Raw genomic sequence first — 18,991 nt, forward strand, 5'->3', positions numbered from 1 at the left:
TTGATAAAATATTACAAGATTGGCAGAAATTAGATTCTCCATGTCAAGAAAAGTTGGTTTTGCAGCCAAGTTTTGAATAACGAGATAAGAATCTCACTAGTGAGCAAACAAGAGGACTGTTTGCATATATCTAACCTCCTCTTCCTTCACATGCATTTTCCTATTTTCCCACTTATGGTAAGGAAACCAGACAGCTCTGATTGCTGACATAACAGCTAGAGTGGATATCTGGTGAATCCAGCTTGCCATGTGCTTCTCCAGGCCTCCACCTTTGACAGCAGTCACCAACATCTCAAGGCATGCACCATGGACAGAGATTGCTTGGCACTTTGTCCAGAGGTTGGCATCAGACCTGTAGCAGTCTTACCTCATCTACAACCTACTTACAATCCAATTCCAAAATTAATGCTGTACTTCGGAGCACACAGGTCGTTTTGCCCTTGGCCCAATCAGTCAGAACCTAAATGCTTACATTGCTATCAGTCAAGGCAAACAGAAGTACAGACACCAAGCCCAGCAGCTTGTCATGGTTGTCAGCAAAGATCAGTCAAGAAATGGATACGGTGGTTCGCAGTGCCAGGGACTTGGGTTCAGTTCCAGCCTTGTGAGATTTTCTGTGTGGAGGTTGCACGTTCTCCCCTGCAGTCCAAAGCTGTGCAGGTTAAGTGGATTGGCCATGCTAAATTGCCCATAGTGTCCAAGGATGTGCTCTTTGGATGGATGGTGTGGACTCAATGGGCTGAATGGCCTGCTCCCTCACTGTTGGGATTCTGTGATACGAAGTTGCTGTACGGCACTGTGCCATGTTACTGTCAAAGGTGGTCATTTGGTGGGCCACAATCAATCCTGGGGCACAGCTCAATGAAAATCAAAGGGGTTTATCAGTGTCTGCTGCTGTGAAAGGAGAGTTGGGGAAGTCAATTCTGAGGATTGGAAGCAGTATGTTGGGCCACAGAGGGAACAATGATTGCAACGGGGAAGGTGAAAATCTCAACATACAAGGATGGGGATCGACAATAGTGCATTGTAGGAGATAGATTACTGCAGGGATTGGAGATTCACTGATGGTCTTAGTCGCTCTGGCTTCGAAAGAGGGATAGTGCAGCACAATGGTGCTCGGGGAGTAATGTTGGAAGCTTAAATCATAATTCAAAGAAAAACACTGAAAAAAATGGATTCTGGAAATCAGAAAGAAAAACAAAAATTGCTTGAAGACTCAGCAGATCTTTCAGCATTGGTGGAGAGAAACCATGGTTAATGTTTCTGGTCCAGTGACCCTTCTTCAGAACTGACTGCAGCTAGGTTGGTGTTTAGCAGAAGATGGGGTGGGGGAAGGGGTAAGAGTAAACAATAGGTGGAGATAGAGCCCAGAGAGAGGAAAAAATAGCTGGACAGACAAGGGACTGAAATAACTGCAGATGCTGGAAATCAGAAACAAAAGCAGAAATTGCTGGTAAAACTCTGCAGGTCCGATAGCATCTGTAGCAAGAAAGCAGAACATTTCGGGTCCAGTGATCCTTCTTCAGAAAACTGGTTGGACAGACAAAGGAATGGGTAAAGGTCAGCCTGGGAGAATGAATAACAGCTAAAATGGACTTTAGTAGCCAACAATGGGCTGTGTGGTAGCAGCCCATGTGATGACAGGGCCTGGTATGTGGGGTTTGGGATAAGGACATGGGAGAAGATGCCTTAAGCCCTAAGATGATTGAATTCAATATTGAGTCCTGAAAGATCCAAGGTGCCCAAATGGAAAATGAGATGCTGTTTTTCAAGCTTGTGCTATGCTTCTCAGGAACACTGCAGCAAGCCTGAGACAGATTTTGGCCAGAGAACACAGTGGTATGTTGAAGTGGCAGGCAACTGGAACTTGGGGTCATTTTTGTTGACATTTTCTGTGCCAAACAACCTGCAGGTGAAGAAGTCGCAGTAGAAGGTCCCCTCAGGACATGCAGGAGGACCAGAGTCTATAGTCTATCATTCCCCATGAGCGAGGCACCGTGTTGCCACAGACTGAGGATGTCCCAGGACATCATCACAGTACTATGCCAACTGCTGGAGCAGGATCTGTGATCCAAAGGAGCAGCTGGCCATCCTATTGGGCAGGCCGACAAGGAGACAGCCACATTAAACTTTTGTGTAACCAGCTGCTTCTAAGGATCCACTAGGGACCTGTGTGGGATCTTGCAACGCACAACCCACAAAATATATGAGGTTGTTACTGATTTAATTTGTATCAGATCTAACCACTTCACTGTGAGGATGTCAGTGCTGCAACCTGTGTCGGTAGGCTTCACCAGTATATGGTCGGTTCTGCTATAACGCGTGTTTTGTGAATGCGAATTGGTTATAACGCTATTGACAAATAGGGGAACACTATTTCTAAAACGCAAACTTGTGCTGGCTATAACGCGATTACATCAGTGCGTGGTGGAGGGCACGTCGACATCATGTGATCATTTCACAGGCTTTGCCATGAATACGTACAATGTCAGCACCGAAAGAGTCTCTATGCAGGCATCATGTGATCATTTTGCAGGCTTTGTTGTAAAGTGCTTACTGTGAGAGGTACAGTACAACCTCCTGTAGTACAACATCAAGTCATCTTGACATTTTTTCAAGGGGAAGTGTTAAATTTACTTTTATTTCATTATTAGATATGAATTAAACATTTATTCAAATTGTGCTGTCCTTTGTGTTAGGCTTTTGAGTGATACATTTAGTGGTCTGCCCCTAACCCCACTTTTCCCATTGGCCACATTATTTCTATAGTGCAATTTTCTATAACGCGATGTTGCACAGGAACACAACTATCCTGTTATAGCAGAACCGACTGTACTTGGTTTCCACAGGTAAACGGTGCTATAGCCTGTACACGTCACACAGATCATAACATGGCTGACTTCATCAACAGGAATGGGTTCCATTCCATCAATGAACATGACCACCACCTTAGAAGACTGGGCATGGTTCCTAAGCAGCTGACATGAGGCCTCTATCCTTGAGAATTCTCATATTCATGCTTCATGTTTAAGGTCGGATTCCTTAAAAGGATAGTTACTAGGAAATAAGGACTACCTTCTACAACCATGACTGATGAATCTATTGGCAACTCCTGATTGGGGCTGAGAGTACCCATTCTTCCATCAGGGCTGTTGTGGACCAGGCAATCACTATCATGGAGATGAGGTTCTGATGGGAGATCTTGCAGTACAGATACTGTGTGCTGCACAATCCTAGCATGCTATGCTCTACACAATTGGAGCAGTCAAAGAGGGGACGTGATGGATGCTGAAGAGGTAGGAGAGCAGCAACAGTCTTCTGAGGAGAAAGATTATGCAGGAGAAGCATCATACAATGCATGACAGAATGCTGTAGTGTCGGACGCAAAAACCAGGCAGGACTTTTTTTTATTTGTTCACGGGACGAGGACATCACTGGCTAGACCAGCATTTATTGCCCATTCCTAATTGCCCAGAGTGCAGTTAAGAGTCAACTATATTGCTGTGGGTCTGGAGTCACATATATGTCAGACCAGGTAAGGATGGCAGTTTCCTTCCTTAAGGGCCAGGAGTGAACCAGATGGGTTTTCCCTGACAATCAACAATAGATGCATGCATATCATTAGACTTTTAATTCCAGATTGTTCTTATTGGATTCAAACTACAACATCTGCCATTGAACATTGAACCCAGGTCTCCAGAACATTACCTGAATCTCTGGAAGAACAGTCCAGCAATAAGACCACTAGGCCATCACCTCTCCAATCCTAGATAACTCGTAACTTCATCACAACCATTGGTTAGACCACTTTTGGAATACTGTATTCAGTTCTGGTCTCCCTGCTATAGGAAAGCTGTTGTTAAACTTGAAAGGATTCAGAAAAGATTTATGAGGATGTTGTCAGGGTTGGAGACTTTGATTATAGGGGGAGGCTGAATAAGCTGGGGCTTTTTTACCTGCAGCATTGGAGGCTGAGGGGTGACCTTATAGAGATTTATACAATCATGAGGGGCATGGATAGGATGAATAGCAAAGGTCTTTTCCCGAAGGTAGGGGTGTCCAAAACTAAAGGGCATAGGTTTAAGGTGAAGGGAAGATTTAAAAGGGACCTGAGGGGTAAATTTTTCATGCAGAGCATGGTGCATGCATGGAACAAACTGCCAGGGCAAGTGGTGGAGGCTAGTACAATTAAAACATTTAAAAGGCACTTGATGGGTATATGAATAGGAAGGTTTCAGAGGGCTATGGGCCAAATGCTGACAAATGGGACTAGATTTATTTAGGATATCTGGCCGGTGAGGACGAGTTAGACTGAAGGGTCTGTTTCTGTGCTGTATGACTCGCTGACTCTATGACACTTGGTTCCAGTAGGTGTGATCTGGGTGCAATGAATCACTCATTGACTGTAAATTTGTGGCTGATCAAAAGGAAAATCCCTGTCTGTTCCCCAAAGAAAATACTTCTTGTTTTATCCTCACTTTTGCTGTTACTGAATAAAAATGAACATTTTCAATCATTTCAACCAATATGTGATGCTTCCACATTGAACAATGAGGAAATATTGTGCAATGTTGGCATTAGTGAGAGACTGGCACTCCTTTAGGCAGGGTTCTAAGATGGGAAGGCACTAAGGACAGGTTACCTATTTAGCTTTTGTTCTTATTGTTGCGGTTACAATGGCTGTCATTCAGAAAGATGATGATGTAAATAGCTATACATTTATAAATGCGAACTTGTATTTGCAATGAAATGTCAGCCATGGCAGCGATGTGCCCTCAGAAGTGTTTATTTGTTTTGGTCCCCCTCTTACTACGTGCATTGTGAAGGGCAGCTCCTGGCTGGCAGGGCTTGGCATCCTGCACAGCTGGGCTCTAATAATGGTGCCAGCAATCCTGAGAAGTTCCAGCAGTGGTTACATCTCCCACTGCTGACCGAATGATAGTGTGAACGAGGTACCATGGAGATGTGGTGCGTACGTAATGAGGTGAGCTACAGAGAATGGCCTAAGAATACTCACTTTGGCTCACAGAGAGAAACCCTCCATAAAACCCACTAAAATTGAGATAGCCAACTCCTGATAAAATGCAGTCCTGTAAGACTAAGATGCAAGTAGGGTGGCACGGTGGTTAGCACTGCTGCCTCACAGCGCCAAGGACCCGGGTTCAATTCCACGCTCGGGTGACTGTCTGTGTGGAGTTTGCGCATTCTCCCTGTGTCTGCATGGGTTTCCTCTGGGTGCTCCGGTTTCCTCTCACAATCCAAAGATGTGCAGGCTAGGTGGATTGGCCATGCTAAATTGCCCGTAGTGTTCAGGGATTTGTAGATTAGGTGGGTTATAAGGGGATCAGTTTGGGTGGGTGCTCTGAGGGTTGGTGTGGACTTGTTGGGCCGAAGGGCCTGTTTCCACACTGTAGGGATTCTATGAAGTCTCCAAATAAGAGTCTGAAACATCTTTCTGTGATCTTAAGTGAAAAGGAGGTCAGGTACAGTGAAAATATGGCTATCAATTTTTTATGAGCCTGTTCATGATCCTGGCACAGACCAAATTCCTGATACACCTTCTGTTTTAAACGATCAATTTCAGATGTTTTGGAAATGCAAGGGTTGACTGCTGGATTTAGTTTGCATCACATAACAAGTATTCCAGAATGAAAGCTTTATTTTTACGTTACACTAGCAAATAATCTTGAGATATTACTAATGCTAACATACATCACATAAAATTAAAACTGAAATGCCGTTAGCTGATGTTTATACTGAGTAAAACCACTTCTAGTGTCATAAATGATTTGCGGGCAATCTACGATAGTGCAATTATTTGTAAATATTGCCCATTAGAGGTTGGTTATTTGATTCCTGTACATTTCTTAAGAAAATTTTGTCAATGACTGTTTCGGTTTAGCAATACTTTTTCTTTGTGTTAATCGTGCTCATTACATGATTGTTCTTTATCATTCTTTATGTTTTTTTCCTCTTGACCTAATTGCTTTTATTTGAAACCAGAACACTTCTCCAAAAATCCAAAAACTAATTCCCTTCTTCTTGCCATGCCCCACTGATCCCAAAGATGACTGTCTGACAAAATGAGAAACAACTTGCTTGGTATAGTGGATATTTGGAATCTGATGTAGATGTGATGATTGGTGCATGGCTGTGAGTCATAAGCAGGAATGTGGTGAAGTTGAGGATTAACTAGTGCTGAAATAGAAGACAGTTTTTCATTAGCTTTGCAGCATACTGCTCAGAATCTCTAATTTACATCCTAGGGGTGGTGTACAAAAGTGCTCTGATGTTAATTATTAAAGATTATGTGTAACTTGAGCATTTAGTGTAAGGTAAAGGTCACTAAAATGTTCAGCAATGCTTTGTTATATTGGATAAACAAATTATAATTTGTTTCAAAATGTTTCAAAATTCAGATTGGAAGTTTATTCATGAATTTGGCATAATTATTGCTAATGGATAAATAAATATTTCCAGCCAACTGATACATAGGTTTAATTTTGACATTCCTTGCAAGACCAATATTTGTCTTCAAGGTGTAAAGCTTTTATATCTATGTGCATCAGCTAGACCATAAAAGTTGACAGGTTCCAAGTTCTTTAATTTCCTGCTACCATTAGAATTTCTGTTAAATGCTTCTTGACACTTCAGAACTCAAAATTAAACCATCACAAGTTGGAGGTCGGTTTAATGTGAAACGTTAAGTTTCCAGATTAATCAAATCAAGGCTAGCAAAGATGAATGTGTCATTAACCAAAGTTGAATGAGATCATGAATAATTCATACCACTGTGAGTAATCTTTAACTCATCATCCTCATACATTACAACACATGCAATGGCATCAATAATAATTTCCATGATTATCCTTAAAATGCAACTTTCGTCATGGCAAATGAAAGGATTCAAGCAGGCAGATAGTTTGGTTTTCATTTTCTTCCCAAATGGGGTTCATTAAATTATTGTTTATGCGGTTGCCAAATAATAAAGCAGCATTCATTCCCTCCACCCCAGTGTTATGAAGCCTTACACCCAACCCCCTGAGTAGCACCACGCCTTTCTTAATTACTGCCAGATAGCTGCCATGCCTTGATGTCCTCCCAGGCTCAATCCACAAGCATATGTAATGATCCGAGATCCCACAATTATTCCCAGATCTAAAACTCCCTCCTACACTCTGCCCATTCCTTCACACCATACAGGGAATCTGAAAAGCAAAGCTGGCAATGTTTACTTGTAGGCTCCCAGACTGGAGTCCCTCACTGTCAGACACACAGAGCTTGGGGACTCAGGATTGGGAAAGCAGGGAGCAGCTTATAGTCACACAATAGCCTTGCTGCAGAGACCTCTCCCATGACCTCCGTCTCTCCCTCAGCCACTCACCTGTAGCCTGGGGGACTCTTGCCAATCCCTGGGCCCTCAAATGCCAATGCTCCCACTTGCGCTGCTTGCAATGGATAGGTTGGCAACTTGTGGGGCAGTGAGACTGGGATTTCACGCCCTCAGATCCTTAACCCTTTGTGAGGACAGTGCTGGGCATTTAAGTACCCAATTGACACCTAATAGTGCAGCCCTACCCCAGAGAAGATGATGCAGTGATCCAACCTGCCCCTCCAGTCTCCATACCATCTGCATTAGATGTCTCCCTTTAATCCCAGCCTCTTGATTCTTTACACTGTAACCTTTCCAAAGCTTGCATTATCCCCTCACAGCCTGTCTCCACAGCCCCTGTTCAATGCCTAGCAGTTTGATGTGGACTGAACTGAATGAGGACACACCTACATATTTCCCAAATGAACATTATTCTCTTAAAAGAGGTGTTTTATTATTACCTAATGTATATTGTTGAGGAGCAAAGCAACAATCAAATGTCTTCAAATCTGCAACAGAATTCTGGTTAAGTAAACTAACATTAAGTTACTCAGATCAAGCCCTTTTATTTACACCTTGAACAAACCACGTTACAACAGTAGCAATATTAGACTGTGGAGATTACTTAATTAGCTTTCATCAAATCTACACACATGGACTTAATGCTAAAAATATCTCACTTCTTTTCGGTAAGTTTCCCAATAAACAACATTGTTGAACAAACGGCATGCGGGATATTCAGCCTGCACCAACTGGACTATGGAATGTACACTCACGTCAGATGAAAATTCCATTTTCAGTGTCCTTGCTTGTATCCTTTGGAGATTTGTAAGTATCTCCTGCGAGATGGAAAATAATGAAATAAGATTGGTTTTACTTTTGGAAAACAAAGTGGTTCACAACCAGCTGGTTATTGTCCATTGAACAATTTCCTTTCATTCCATAACAAAGAAGCTTTGTATCCTTTCCAATTAAACCCAGTCATCATAATATTAAAGACAAAAGCAAACTGCCATTGCTCCTCTAAAAGTATACAATTTTATAAAGGGTTATTTCTTCACTATCGATTGTCTGTTTTTGCTTGAATTGTTTTTGTTTGACTAGTTTATTCTAAAATATATAAGAGAACTGTCATGAATGAGTTATTGGACCTTGCAGTGTAAATAGAGCCATAGAGTTGTACAGCATGGAAACAGACCCTTTGGTCCAACTCATCCATGCTGACCAGATATCCTAAATTATCTAGTCCCATTTGCCAGTATTTGATCCATTTGCCAGCATTTGGCCCATATCCCTCTAAACCCTTATTATTCATTTACCCATCCAGATGCCTTTTAAATGTTGTAATTGTACCAGCTTCCACCACTTCCTCTGGCAGCTCATTCCATACACGCACCACCCTCGGGTGAAAAAGTTGCTCCTTAGGTCTCTTTCAAATCTTTCCCCTCTCACCTTAAACCTATGTCCTCTAGTTTTGGACTCTGCTACCCTGGGGAAAAGACCTTGTCTATTTACCCTATCCATGCCCCTCATGATTTTATAAACTTCTATAAGGTCACCCCTCAGCCTCTGGCACTCCAGGCAAGATAGCCCCAGCCTATTCAGCCTCTCCCTATAGCTCAAATTCGATTCAGAGTTAGAATTAGAATATCCTATATTGGCACGTGTATTCAAGTACAGACATACAGGAGGACAGTGAAACGTTTTACAATTTTGCCTCTTATGGTGCCATCTTAGTACAAGTTCCTAGGTACAGGACTTAGATACAAAAAGAGGAATAAAAAAGAAAAGTAGTTGCATTACTTTACAGAAATAAGACATAGTTATAAGGATAGTCATAAATGACAAATAAACATTATATTGCAGTAGCTTAGTGCAGGGGGCTTCCACACATAGTCTGACGACTGGCTTCCACACATAGTCTGACCTTAGTCCAACACTGTCCCTGTTCTGCTCTAAGCCTCCAATCTGCCCCACACCAGCTCTCAGCTGCTCCAAGGTAATTTTTCTCCAGGACTCCCTTCCCCCTCACCGGCCTCTGCCCTGGGACTCGCTTCCCCTCGCTGGCCTCCGCCCTGGCAATCCCTACCCCCTTGCCCACCTCTGCCCTGGGACTCCCTTCCTCCTCACCGGCCTCTGCCCTGGGACTCGCTTCCCCTCGACGGCCTCTGCCCTGGGACTCGCTTCCCCCTCACCGGCCTCCGCCCTGGGACTCGCTTCCCCTCACCGGCCTCCGCCCTGGGACTCGCTTCCCCTCACCAGCCTCTGCCCTGGGACTCCCTTCCCCCTCACCGGCCTCTGCCCTGGGACTCCCTTCCCCCTCGCCCGCCTCCGCCCTGGGAAGGAGTTAGTTGAAAAAAAATGCAGAAAGAAGGAAAAAGAGAGAGAAAGAAAAGAAAAAGCAAGTTAAAAGAGCAGGCGGAGTAGAAGTGCTCTTGTGGTAGATGGTGCCGCCATCTTACTCAATTCCACCCTTCAACCATGGCAACATCCTTGTAAATCTGTTCTGAACCCTTTCAAGTTTCACAACCTCTTTGTTAAACGAAGTTGAATATCACATAACTGAGCCACTCCTGGCTTACTTTTCTACATGAGTTAAATTAGCTTTCCCATTCTTTTATATTTTGTGGCGAGTGGGCAGATCTTGGGGGAGGGAGAGTGGGATTTTATTCCTTAAGGTCCTTAACCCTGTGTGAGGACAGGGCTAGCAACTTAAGTACCTGTTTGGCACCTAATAGGGCAAGCCTACCCCAGAGGAAGTGATGTAGTGATGCAGCCTGCTCTCCAGCTGGCAAAATTCCTGCCACCTGCATTGGATGCCTGTCTTTAATCTCAGTCTCCAATGGTATTCAGCAATTACTTTCGATTCTTTGTGGTTTTCCATTGTACAGGAAGCATAGAACAAATTTATAACTGCAGCATCCCCCATCCTGTCTCCACAATTGCATCATTTTGTCTTGAGGTTGGGTTGCAACAACAATAGGAAGAGGAAGAACAATGCTCGAGGATATGTGTAAACTCCAAAGACTCTGCTGCTTTTAAATTCACTAGCAACACTTTGAATTCTGAGTTTTCGTGGAACATACAAAACTGCAAGTCCTGGTTATTAAGCTGGACTTAATGCTGCCCATCATGGCAAGGCGGAGGGTGGGTGGAGTCTGCCTCATCGTAGAAGGGTTCCCGCAGCAGAAAACCACTCCTCCTCCCTTGATGAAGTCAGAGGGTGGATGGGGCAGGTGTACAATCCCTGGGTTTACCAGAAAACCCCCCCCCCTCGTTATCAGCCATGACATTCCCAATTGACGGCCACAGGCTGGAGAAGGGAAGGATTGCTGAAATTCACCTCCAGTGCCTATGCACCCCCTCCACCCACCACACTCCGTTTTCCTGTGACCACCATCCCACAACCCCTCCCCCTTCCATTTGGCCTCACTTACCTTTGGTCAGGGGCCCCATGACATTCCTGGTTCTCCAACGCGAGCAGCTTGAGAGCTGCTGGAGGTAGCAGAAATGAGTAGATGCCAGCCTTTGAATTGCTAGCAGCTCTTGATGGGCAGGATGTCCACAGCCAAAAGCCTTGATTGCAGGGGAGGCCATGTAAATGCATGAAGGGCCCTTCATTCTATTGGGTCTCACCTGCCAAATTGAGGGTGATACTCTGCCAGTTCCCTAACTGGAAGCCTCAATAAAATCCAGCCTATTGCCAAAGACCAAATCAGTAATACCGGGGAGGAGTTGGGAAATTTCTCACTCTCTGCCCGACCCTTTACATTTGTGTGAAGGATCTCCAAGTCAGGGAATGTTCACTTGTGCCAGGCTGGTAAGTGCCAGATGGATGCAGCCACCAACCCAGAAGCAGTCAAAGCCATGTCCAAGTGCCAAGTTGCAGTGCCTACACCATTTCTCTGGGACTTTGCCCCAGTAGAAGTTGAAAAGCCCTCTAACTCTCACCCTTTATATCCCAACACCCACCTGCAAGCTCCTCATACTCTTCACATAAACTCAGTGCAACTCATTTAATTGCCCTATCTGCACCTCCCTCAAATCCTCCAGATGGTACCATTGGCCACCTGTTTGCCCTGTTAAGGATGGCAGGCTGGAGTTCTCAATGCCAGCTGCTTTATCAGAGGGCTGGCAAATCAGTAACCCGATCTGTCCCACCGGAGACATGGGTACTGCTGAGGCAGACCGGGACCACACCATCTCCTCAACATGGAGACACCTTCAGAGACAGATATTGAAAGTTGGGATTGTCAACAGTCAGGTGGTTAGGCCCCTCAGACAGAGGATACGTGAGGCCATGGTGCAGTCTTTCCTGCTGTTGGGCCCCCTATGATGTAAGGAACACCCACCAATTATACTTGGATGCAATATTTTTAAGCCAGAAGTAAAGTTATGAAATTTTGTTGCATGACGATAGAAGAATTCAGTTCAATGCTAAATATATGTGTTTTTGTTCTCAACATTTATTAACCATTCGACATTACTTTCTAGCACATGGCCCCTGACTTGACTTAGATAGGGGTCCTCACATTAGTGAGGGGAATGCAGCTGGCAGACATACACCATTACTCTTCTAGAGCTAGATCGGACCCTTGTCAAGACCAGTTTTAGGTTGCCAAAAAAAATGTTTTGCAATGGAATTGAGACAAAGGAAAATTAGTACAATATTGACTTTCTGCCACTGATCAGATTTTGCTCCTTTACATCTACAGCATCTACAAAAGACATCTTATGTTAATTAGTAGTTCCACGATCTGTTGTCTGTAAAAAGGCTTTCCACTTGTGCTGTCTACAACATATCACTGATATCAAGCAGCAGGAGATCTCCTTCACATTTGCAGTATAACAGAAATTGCACAAGAAAAAGTGCAGTTAATTTTTCTGAATATATCAGTTTCATTCCTGAATTGGCATCTGAAAGTTACCTACTTCAGCTGCCCTTGCCAAAATACTTGGCACAGCCACAGAATATGCTAGAGAAACTCCGCAGATGTGGCAGCATCTATACAGAGAGAAACAGAGCTCACGTTTCGAGTCCAATATTAACTCTGTGTCTCTCTCCGCCAATGCCTCCAGACATGTTGAGTTTCTCCTCTATGCTCTGTGTTTGCTTCAGACTTCTGGCATCAGCAGTATTTTGCTTTTATTCAATAGAGACGCCCCTGTTCACATCAGCATTCCAGGTGTAAACACTGAGCAACAGCAACAATTTGCATTTATATCAGATATAAGTATGCTAATGCACTAAACAGAAGTATTATCAGATAAATAATTGACAACAATCTAAAAGAAAAGCTGTAACGAGAAGAGGTAGTTTTAAACAGTGGCGAGGTGGAGAAATTTAGAGTTTAGGACTTAGATTGATAAAAGCAAGGACTATAATGGAGAGATGAGGAGGAGACTAAGGGCAGAAACCAGGGTGATATTTTGATATAAGGGTCATTCCATCATCATGGTCACTTGGATGGGGCAGTTGTTGAAAAGTGTAAAAAAATGGGAAGGATTCAGTAAGGGCAAGTTCTTATGATCCATGAGCCAGGAAAATTCAATTCAACTATTCAAAGTAAGGTACAAAAACAGGAGTTGCTGGAAAAGCTCAGCAGGTCTGGGAGCATCTGTGAAGAGAAAATCAGAGTTAATGTTTCAGGTCCGGTGACCTCAGAACAGTTCTGAGGAAGGGTCACCGGACCCAAATCATTAACCCTAATTTTCCCTTCACAGATGCTGCCAGACCTGCTGAGCTTTTCCAGCAACTTCTGTTTTTGTTCCTGATTTACAGCATCTGCAGTTCTTATCCACAGTAAGGTGTTAGATGGCAAGAAGCTTCTTTGTACCACAGGCAATCCTTTCATAGAATCCCTACAGTGTGGAAACAGGCCCTTTGGCCCAAGCAGTCCACACCAACCCTCGGAGCATCCCAAACAGGCCCATTCCCCTATAACCCACCTAAGCTACACATCCCTGAACACTACAGGCAATTTAGCATGGCCAATCCACCCTAGCCTGCACATCTTTGTACTGTGGGAGGAAACCCACACAGACACAGGGAGAATGTGCAAACTCCACACAGACAGTCGCCCAAGGGTGGAATCAAACCCAGGTCCCTTGGCACTGTGAGGCAGCAGTGCTAACCACTGAGCCACTGTGCCGCCCTAACAGGTGTATCAGATTCTGGTGGAATCAAGAAACTGTTAAATTCCACAACAGTACCCTAATATTTCAGTGTAGTTTAACACGTCCTCTCTCGAGTATCTACACTACAAGGAATTGGCCAATGTCATGAACTTGATAGACTCTTAAAATGGAATGTTGGAGAGACAATGAGGTCCCAGAAGTCACTGGAGGAGTATTGAATTGTTGTGCCAGAAAAATCACATCTGTGGAGATGTGAAAAGAAGTTGCTTTTTACAGTGTTAGGTAATTAAAGCAATGATCACTGCCAAAAAAATGAATATCAATCCATCATTTACAAATTACTAGTGGTGTAACTCAAGGATCTGTTCTGGGGCCACTGCTGTTTGTCATTTTTATAAATGACCTGGATGAGGGCGTAGAAGGATGGGTTAGTAAATTTGCGGATGACACCAAAGTCGGTGGAGTTGTGGATAGTGCGGAAGGATGTTGCAGGTTACAGAGGGACATAGATAAGCTGCAGAGCTGGGCTGAGAGGTGGCAAATGGAGTTTAATGCGGAAAAGTGTGAGGTGATTCACTTTGGAAGGAGTAACGGGAATACAGAATACTGGGCTAATGGTAAGATTCTTGGTAGTGTGAATGAGCAGAAAGATCTCGGTGTCCATGTGCATAGATCACTGAAAGTTGCCACCCAGGTTGATAGCGTTGTTAAGAAGGCGTACAGTATGTTAGGTTTTATTGGTAGAGGGATTGAGTTTCGGAGCCATGAGGTCATGTTGCAGCTGTACAAAACTCTAGTGCGGCCGCACTTGGAGTATTACGTACAGTTCTGGTCACCGCATTATAGGAAGGATGTGGAAGCATTGGAAAGGGTGCAAAGGAGATTTACCAGGATGTTGCCTGGTATGGAGGGAAGGTCTTATGAGGAAAGGCTGAGGGTCTTGAGGCTGTTTTCGTTAGAGAGAAGAAGGTTAAGAGGTGACTTGATAGAGACATACAAGATGATCAGAGGATTAGATAGGGTGGACAGTGGGAGCCTTTTTCCTCGGATGGTGATGGCTAGCACGAGGGGACATAGCTTTAAATTGAGGGGTGATAGATATAGGACAGATGTCAGAGGTAGGTTCTTTACTCAGAGAGTAGTAAGGGCGTGGAATACCCTGCCTGCAAAAATAGTAGACTCGCCCACTTTAAGGGCATTTAAATGGTCATTGGATAAACATATGGATGATAATGGATTAGTTTAGGTTAGATGGGCTTCAGATTGGTTTCACAGGTCGGCGCAACATCGAGGGCCGAAGGGCCTGTACTGCGCTGTAATGTTCTATGTTCTATGTTCTATGTTCTACAAATGGTGCAATTTTATTGCATTGCTCAATTAATCTCAGACTAGTCCAATAACCAAAACTGTTTGATCCCATGAATGAACAGTTAATGAAATATACACATCAAATGCCCATTACATTTATTGATATACAAAGTAAACATTTAGATCTTTGAAAGGAAGAACTTGCATTTATACAGCACTTTTCATGACCACAGGATGTCACAAAGAGTTTCATGGCCAGTACATCTGAATTTTAGTCACTATTGTAACATAAGAAAAACAGCAGCCAGGTCCCACCAACAGCAAAAGAGATAAATTATAACTTAGACAAATCATATTGTTAGGATTTGTGCGCCTCAGTGGAAATAGAATTTTGCATGGATTAAAACTTGTCACACCACTTTGCCGTGCTAACAAAAAGAATATGGGTTAGAGACTCGAGCAGAAATCCAATACTTTTCTGTGACATTAAAGAGTCCATTCTTCAAGATTACAATTTCTTGCACTGTTGCTGTTCCAACAAAGGATGGCTTGCTTTGGGCTAATATGTAAGATATACTTAACACTAAGCTGTGTCGAATTTATCCCAGTTGTGAACTATAATGTTGAAGCTGGTCAGCTGTCACCTACATCACTGCAGGTCATTCCACAAGTCTTTGACCTTAAGAAAACATTGGCATTGGTTTATTAGTACTTGGCAAAACTATCAATGTGCATTCGCCTGAAAGTCTCCTTATCTACATGGATTCTAAATACTGAGTCTTGCCATAAGAGTCTCTTTAGACTGTAATCTTTGATGAGCAAGCTTCATATTTTGGCTTTAGCATGGCTTCAAACAGCTTACCCCATTTAATATTTCTTGTCTTTCCCAGATTTGGTCCCCAGTTTCCACCTTCCACCACTGTGCATGCCCCAGATGATTTGAACACATACAGAAATGAGAAGACTGAATGATTCTATGTAGAGAATTTGACATGGGGAGAGGAGAATGAAAAGTCCTTTTTGGCTTAAATTAACTATTGTGATGATATCCAGCTTAAATGTCAAAATAGTTGTTTAAGAACCTAAAGAACTGTGGATGCTGTAAATCAGGATCAAAAACAGAAGATGTTAGAAAAGCTCAGCAGGTCCGGCAGCATCTCTGAAGAAAAATCAGAATTAGCATTTCGGGTCTGGTAACCCTTCCTCAGAATGGTTGTCTAAATGGATTTGCTACTCCCACATGTTATGTGTTGAAATGTGTCAGCATTTTTTTAAACTATTCAGTGAATGCATTAATTTCAGCACTGAGTAAAGCAATAAAAATTAGTTCTAGCAAGCCTCAGCATATCTTTCACAAACTTCACACTGAGCAGTGTCAAATTGAAAGGCTGTAAGAATCATAGTTTAAAACAGAAATGGTTCATTCTGAATAGGTCACTCAAACCAGACAATCCCCAAGAGCAGCTTGGAGTAATGTTTGTTACATTTTAAATCATTAGAACCCTCAATGGTGCCTCATGTTCCCCAGAAAGGTCTTTTGAGTCAGTGACATTGAATACCAGAGCCTTTTTATTGCTATCACAAATTGTGACTGTTCAGCAACATGAAACTTTCACACGTGCCCAACTTTGAAAAACATACATCATCAAAACCAGGCCTGGGAAAACATAAAGGGCACTTGAGTGTTCTGATATATTTAATGGCTTCTGACTTCCTTTCATAATAGAGTTTTAACATAATCTCTGATTTGACGTCATTGCAAGTAATTTTACTGAGTCTAATCTTGATTGAAGCATACCATTTTCTTTGAGAAAACATATTACCTTTGTCCTGCCTGTTAAATTTAACAGGCAATCAAACTCATTCATATGAAATTTACAAGCAACTGTGCAAAGTCTTCACATCATGTGATCCATATTTCTTTTATTCTAGATTGTAATTTTACTACATACCTGTAAAAACAAGACCATAATTGCCAACCTGTGTACAAGGTGATGGAGAGAGAAAGGACGAGGTAGAAAAAATGAATAGTAAAGACTTTAATAGGAAGCTAATACCAGTATTACCAATTAAAGTAGTGTATATTCTCACTTAAGACTGGGAGGATATCGTATCAGTTTCCTCATGGAGTCTCTCTCAGCTTGGGCTTGACTAAATTCTGCTGTCCTCGCTCATGTGAACCCTACATAAGTTATCTGTGAAGAGACCACATTCTCTTGGAGTATCAGACATAGTGATTTGAGTAATTGTTTTGAACATGTGTTGTTTTAAATAAAAATTCTGTTACTACACAAACCTGGCAGAGTTTAATCATTTTACTGACAAACCACTGACATACCAACTGTTGCTATCTCTACAAATAATTTCCCCTCATTGTGTAAGTAATGACTGAATGAAGAACAGAATTGACAGTCACAACACTCATAGCAAAGCAGAAAAGGAATATGCCATTCAAAACCTTTGAGACTCTTGAGCATTCACTTGAAGCAGGGTTAATCTGTATCTTAATGCCATTAATATGCCTTGGTTCCAGAACAACTTATATCCATGACAAACAAAAATATGTCACTCATCTGGTATGTATCTTGTAGCACTTTTTACTTGTTGAACTTGATACTGTATCCTGCCCATAAAGGAGCTTTGGTGGCACAGTGGTAGTGTCCCTTCCCCTGAGACAAGAGGCCCAGGTTAAAGCCTCACCAGCTCTAGAGGTGTGTAATAAGATCTCTGAACTGGTTGATTAGAAACTATCCTGCCTGCCCATGAAAGCAACGAGCTTAACATTGTCCTGCTCGCTCCATGATCATTATTTGCCACCAGCTGCCAAAGCACTCACATTACACTCAAATCAGCAACCATGTTCGTACTTCTAACTTGTTACACTAGTAACTGTCCCTGACAGAAGGACGGTGAGCAGATCTGAGGACACCTTTGGATAAGGTATATTGGCCCTGGAGGGATAGAAACTGATTTACCAGAACGGCACCTAAACTCCAAAGTTGAATTGGGAGAAGACCGAGGTTGAGAGTCCTGGAATGTAAAAGTTTACAATGTGTCTTGATCATTTTTTTTCCCTAGATATTACAGGGAACAAAAAAGGTAGATGAAGAAAGCTGTTTCCACAGGATGGGGCATCTAAGACTAAGGGATATGGCTAAAAGATAGAGCCAGACCTTTCACAATTGCAATTAGGGCACATTTCTAGTTACAAAGAGTGGTAGATGTTTGGAACTTTCTTCCACCAAAAGCTAATTGATGGTCAACCAACTGTAATCTTTAAATCTGAGAATGATTGCTTTTAGTTCATCAAATGTATTGAGGAATATGGGTAAAATTGAGTATATATAGTTAGATCACAGATCAGCCTTGATCCCAGTCAATGGTAGAATACGCTTAAGAGGTTAAATGGCCTTTCCGTGTCTCAATGCTGCTGTATTCCTAGCTTTGATCTGAAGGAATAAAAAGGAAGAAAAAATCTAAAGGAATACATTTGGTACATTTTGAAATTAACAAATAAAAAACTAATTGAGGAACAGAAACAGACCTGAACGTTACAGAGATAAATTAGTCAAAGATCACCAAAAAATACTTCATATAAAAACTTAAATTTAAATGTTTCTAAGCCACCCTGTCTTTCAACATTCTTTCTATTTAACATTTATTTTGTTATCGAAATGCACTATTTTAACATGTTAATTAATTGTTTTCAGATCTTTAACATTTTTACTATTCATTTTCTCTACCTCCTCCCTTTTTTTTTGACCATTGATCATTGTAAAAGGGAGAAGGGGGAAAATTTAAAGCTTTCTTTAACAGATGATTTTTGTTGAGAACAAAATGCTGGTCAATGGGAAGGTATCAAGTTCATACTTGGAAGCAAGTTGACATTATCTGTGGCCGCCATAGCATCTGTTTATACAGCTGTACCCATCAAAGTGATAATCACAGCCAGGGATTGTCATAACATTGAGGCTCATGAACTTCAACTATTTGCAAAATAATTAAAACAAGAAAAAACAACTTTACCTTTTGATTCAGAGATAGTAGGAACTGCAGATGCTGGAGAATCCGAGACAACAAGGTGCAGGGCTGGATGAACACAGCAGGCCAAGCAGCATCATAGGAGCAGAGAGGCTGACGTTTCGGGCCTAGACCCTTCATCAGAAAAATCTG

The 18,991-nt window shown here is 42.4% G+C and overlaps 1 protein-coding gene across 1 annotated transcript in view; it reads left to right on the top strand.

Moving 5' to 3' along the window:
• The window catches only part of tgfbr3 (transforming growth factor, beta receptor III), a 199,557-nt gene extending 183,008 nt beyond the window's left edge, over positions 1-16,549 (top strand). Inside the window, exon 17 of the mRNA XM_048601987.1 lies at positions 15,709-16,549. Coding sequence (XP_048457944.1) covers positions 15,709-15,761 — 53 coding nt within the window. The 3' untranslated portion in view covers positions 15,762-16,549. The remainder of the gene's footprint in view (positions 1-15,708) is intronic.
• The last annotated feature ends 2,442 nt before the right edge of the window (positions 16,550-18,991 follow it).

The sequence above is a fragment of the Rhincodon typus genome, chromosome 10, assembly GCF_021869965.1.
Source record: "Rhincodon typus isolate 14 chromosome 10, sRhiTyp1.1, whole genome shotgun sequence".
Lineage (NCBI taxonomy): Eukaryota > Metazoa > Chordata > Chondrichthyes > Orectolobiformes > Rhincodontidae > Rhincodon > Rhincodon typus.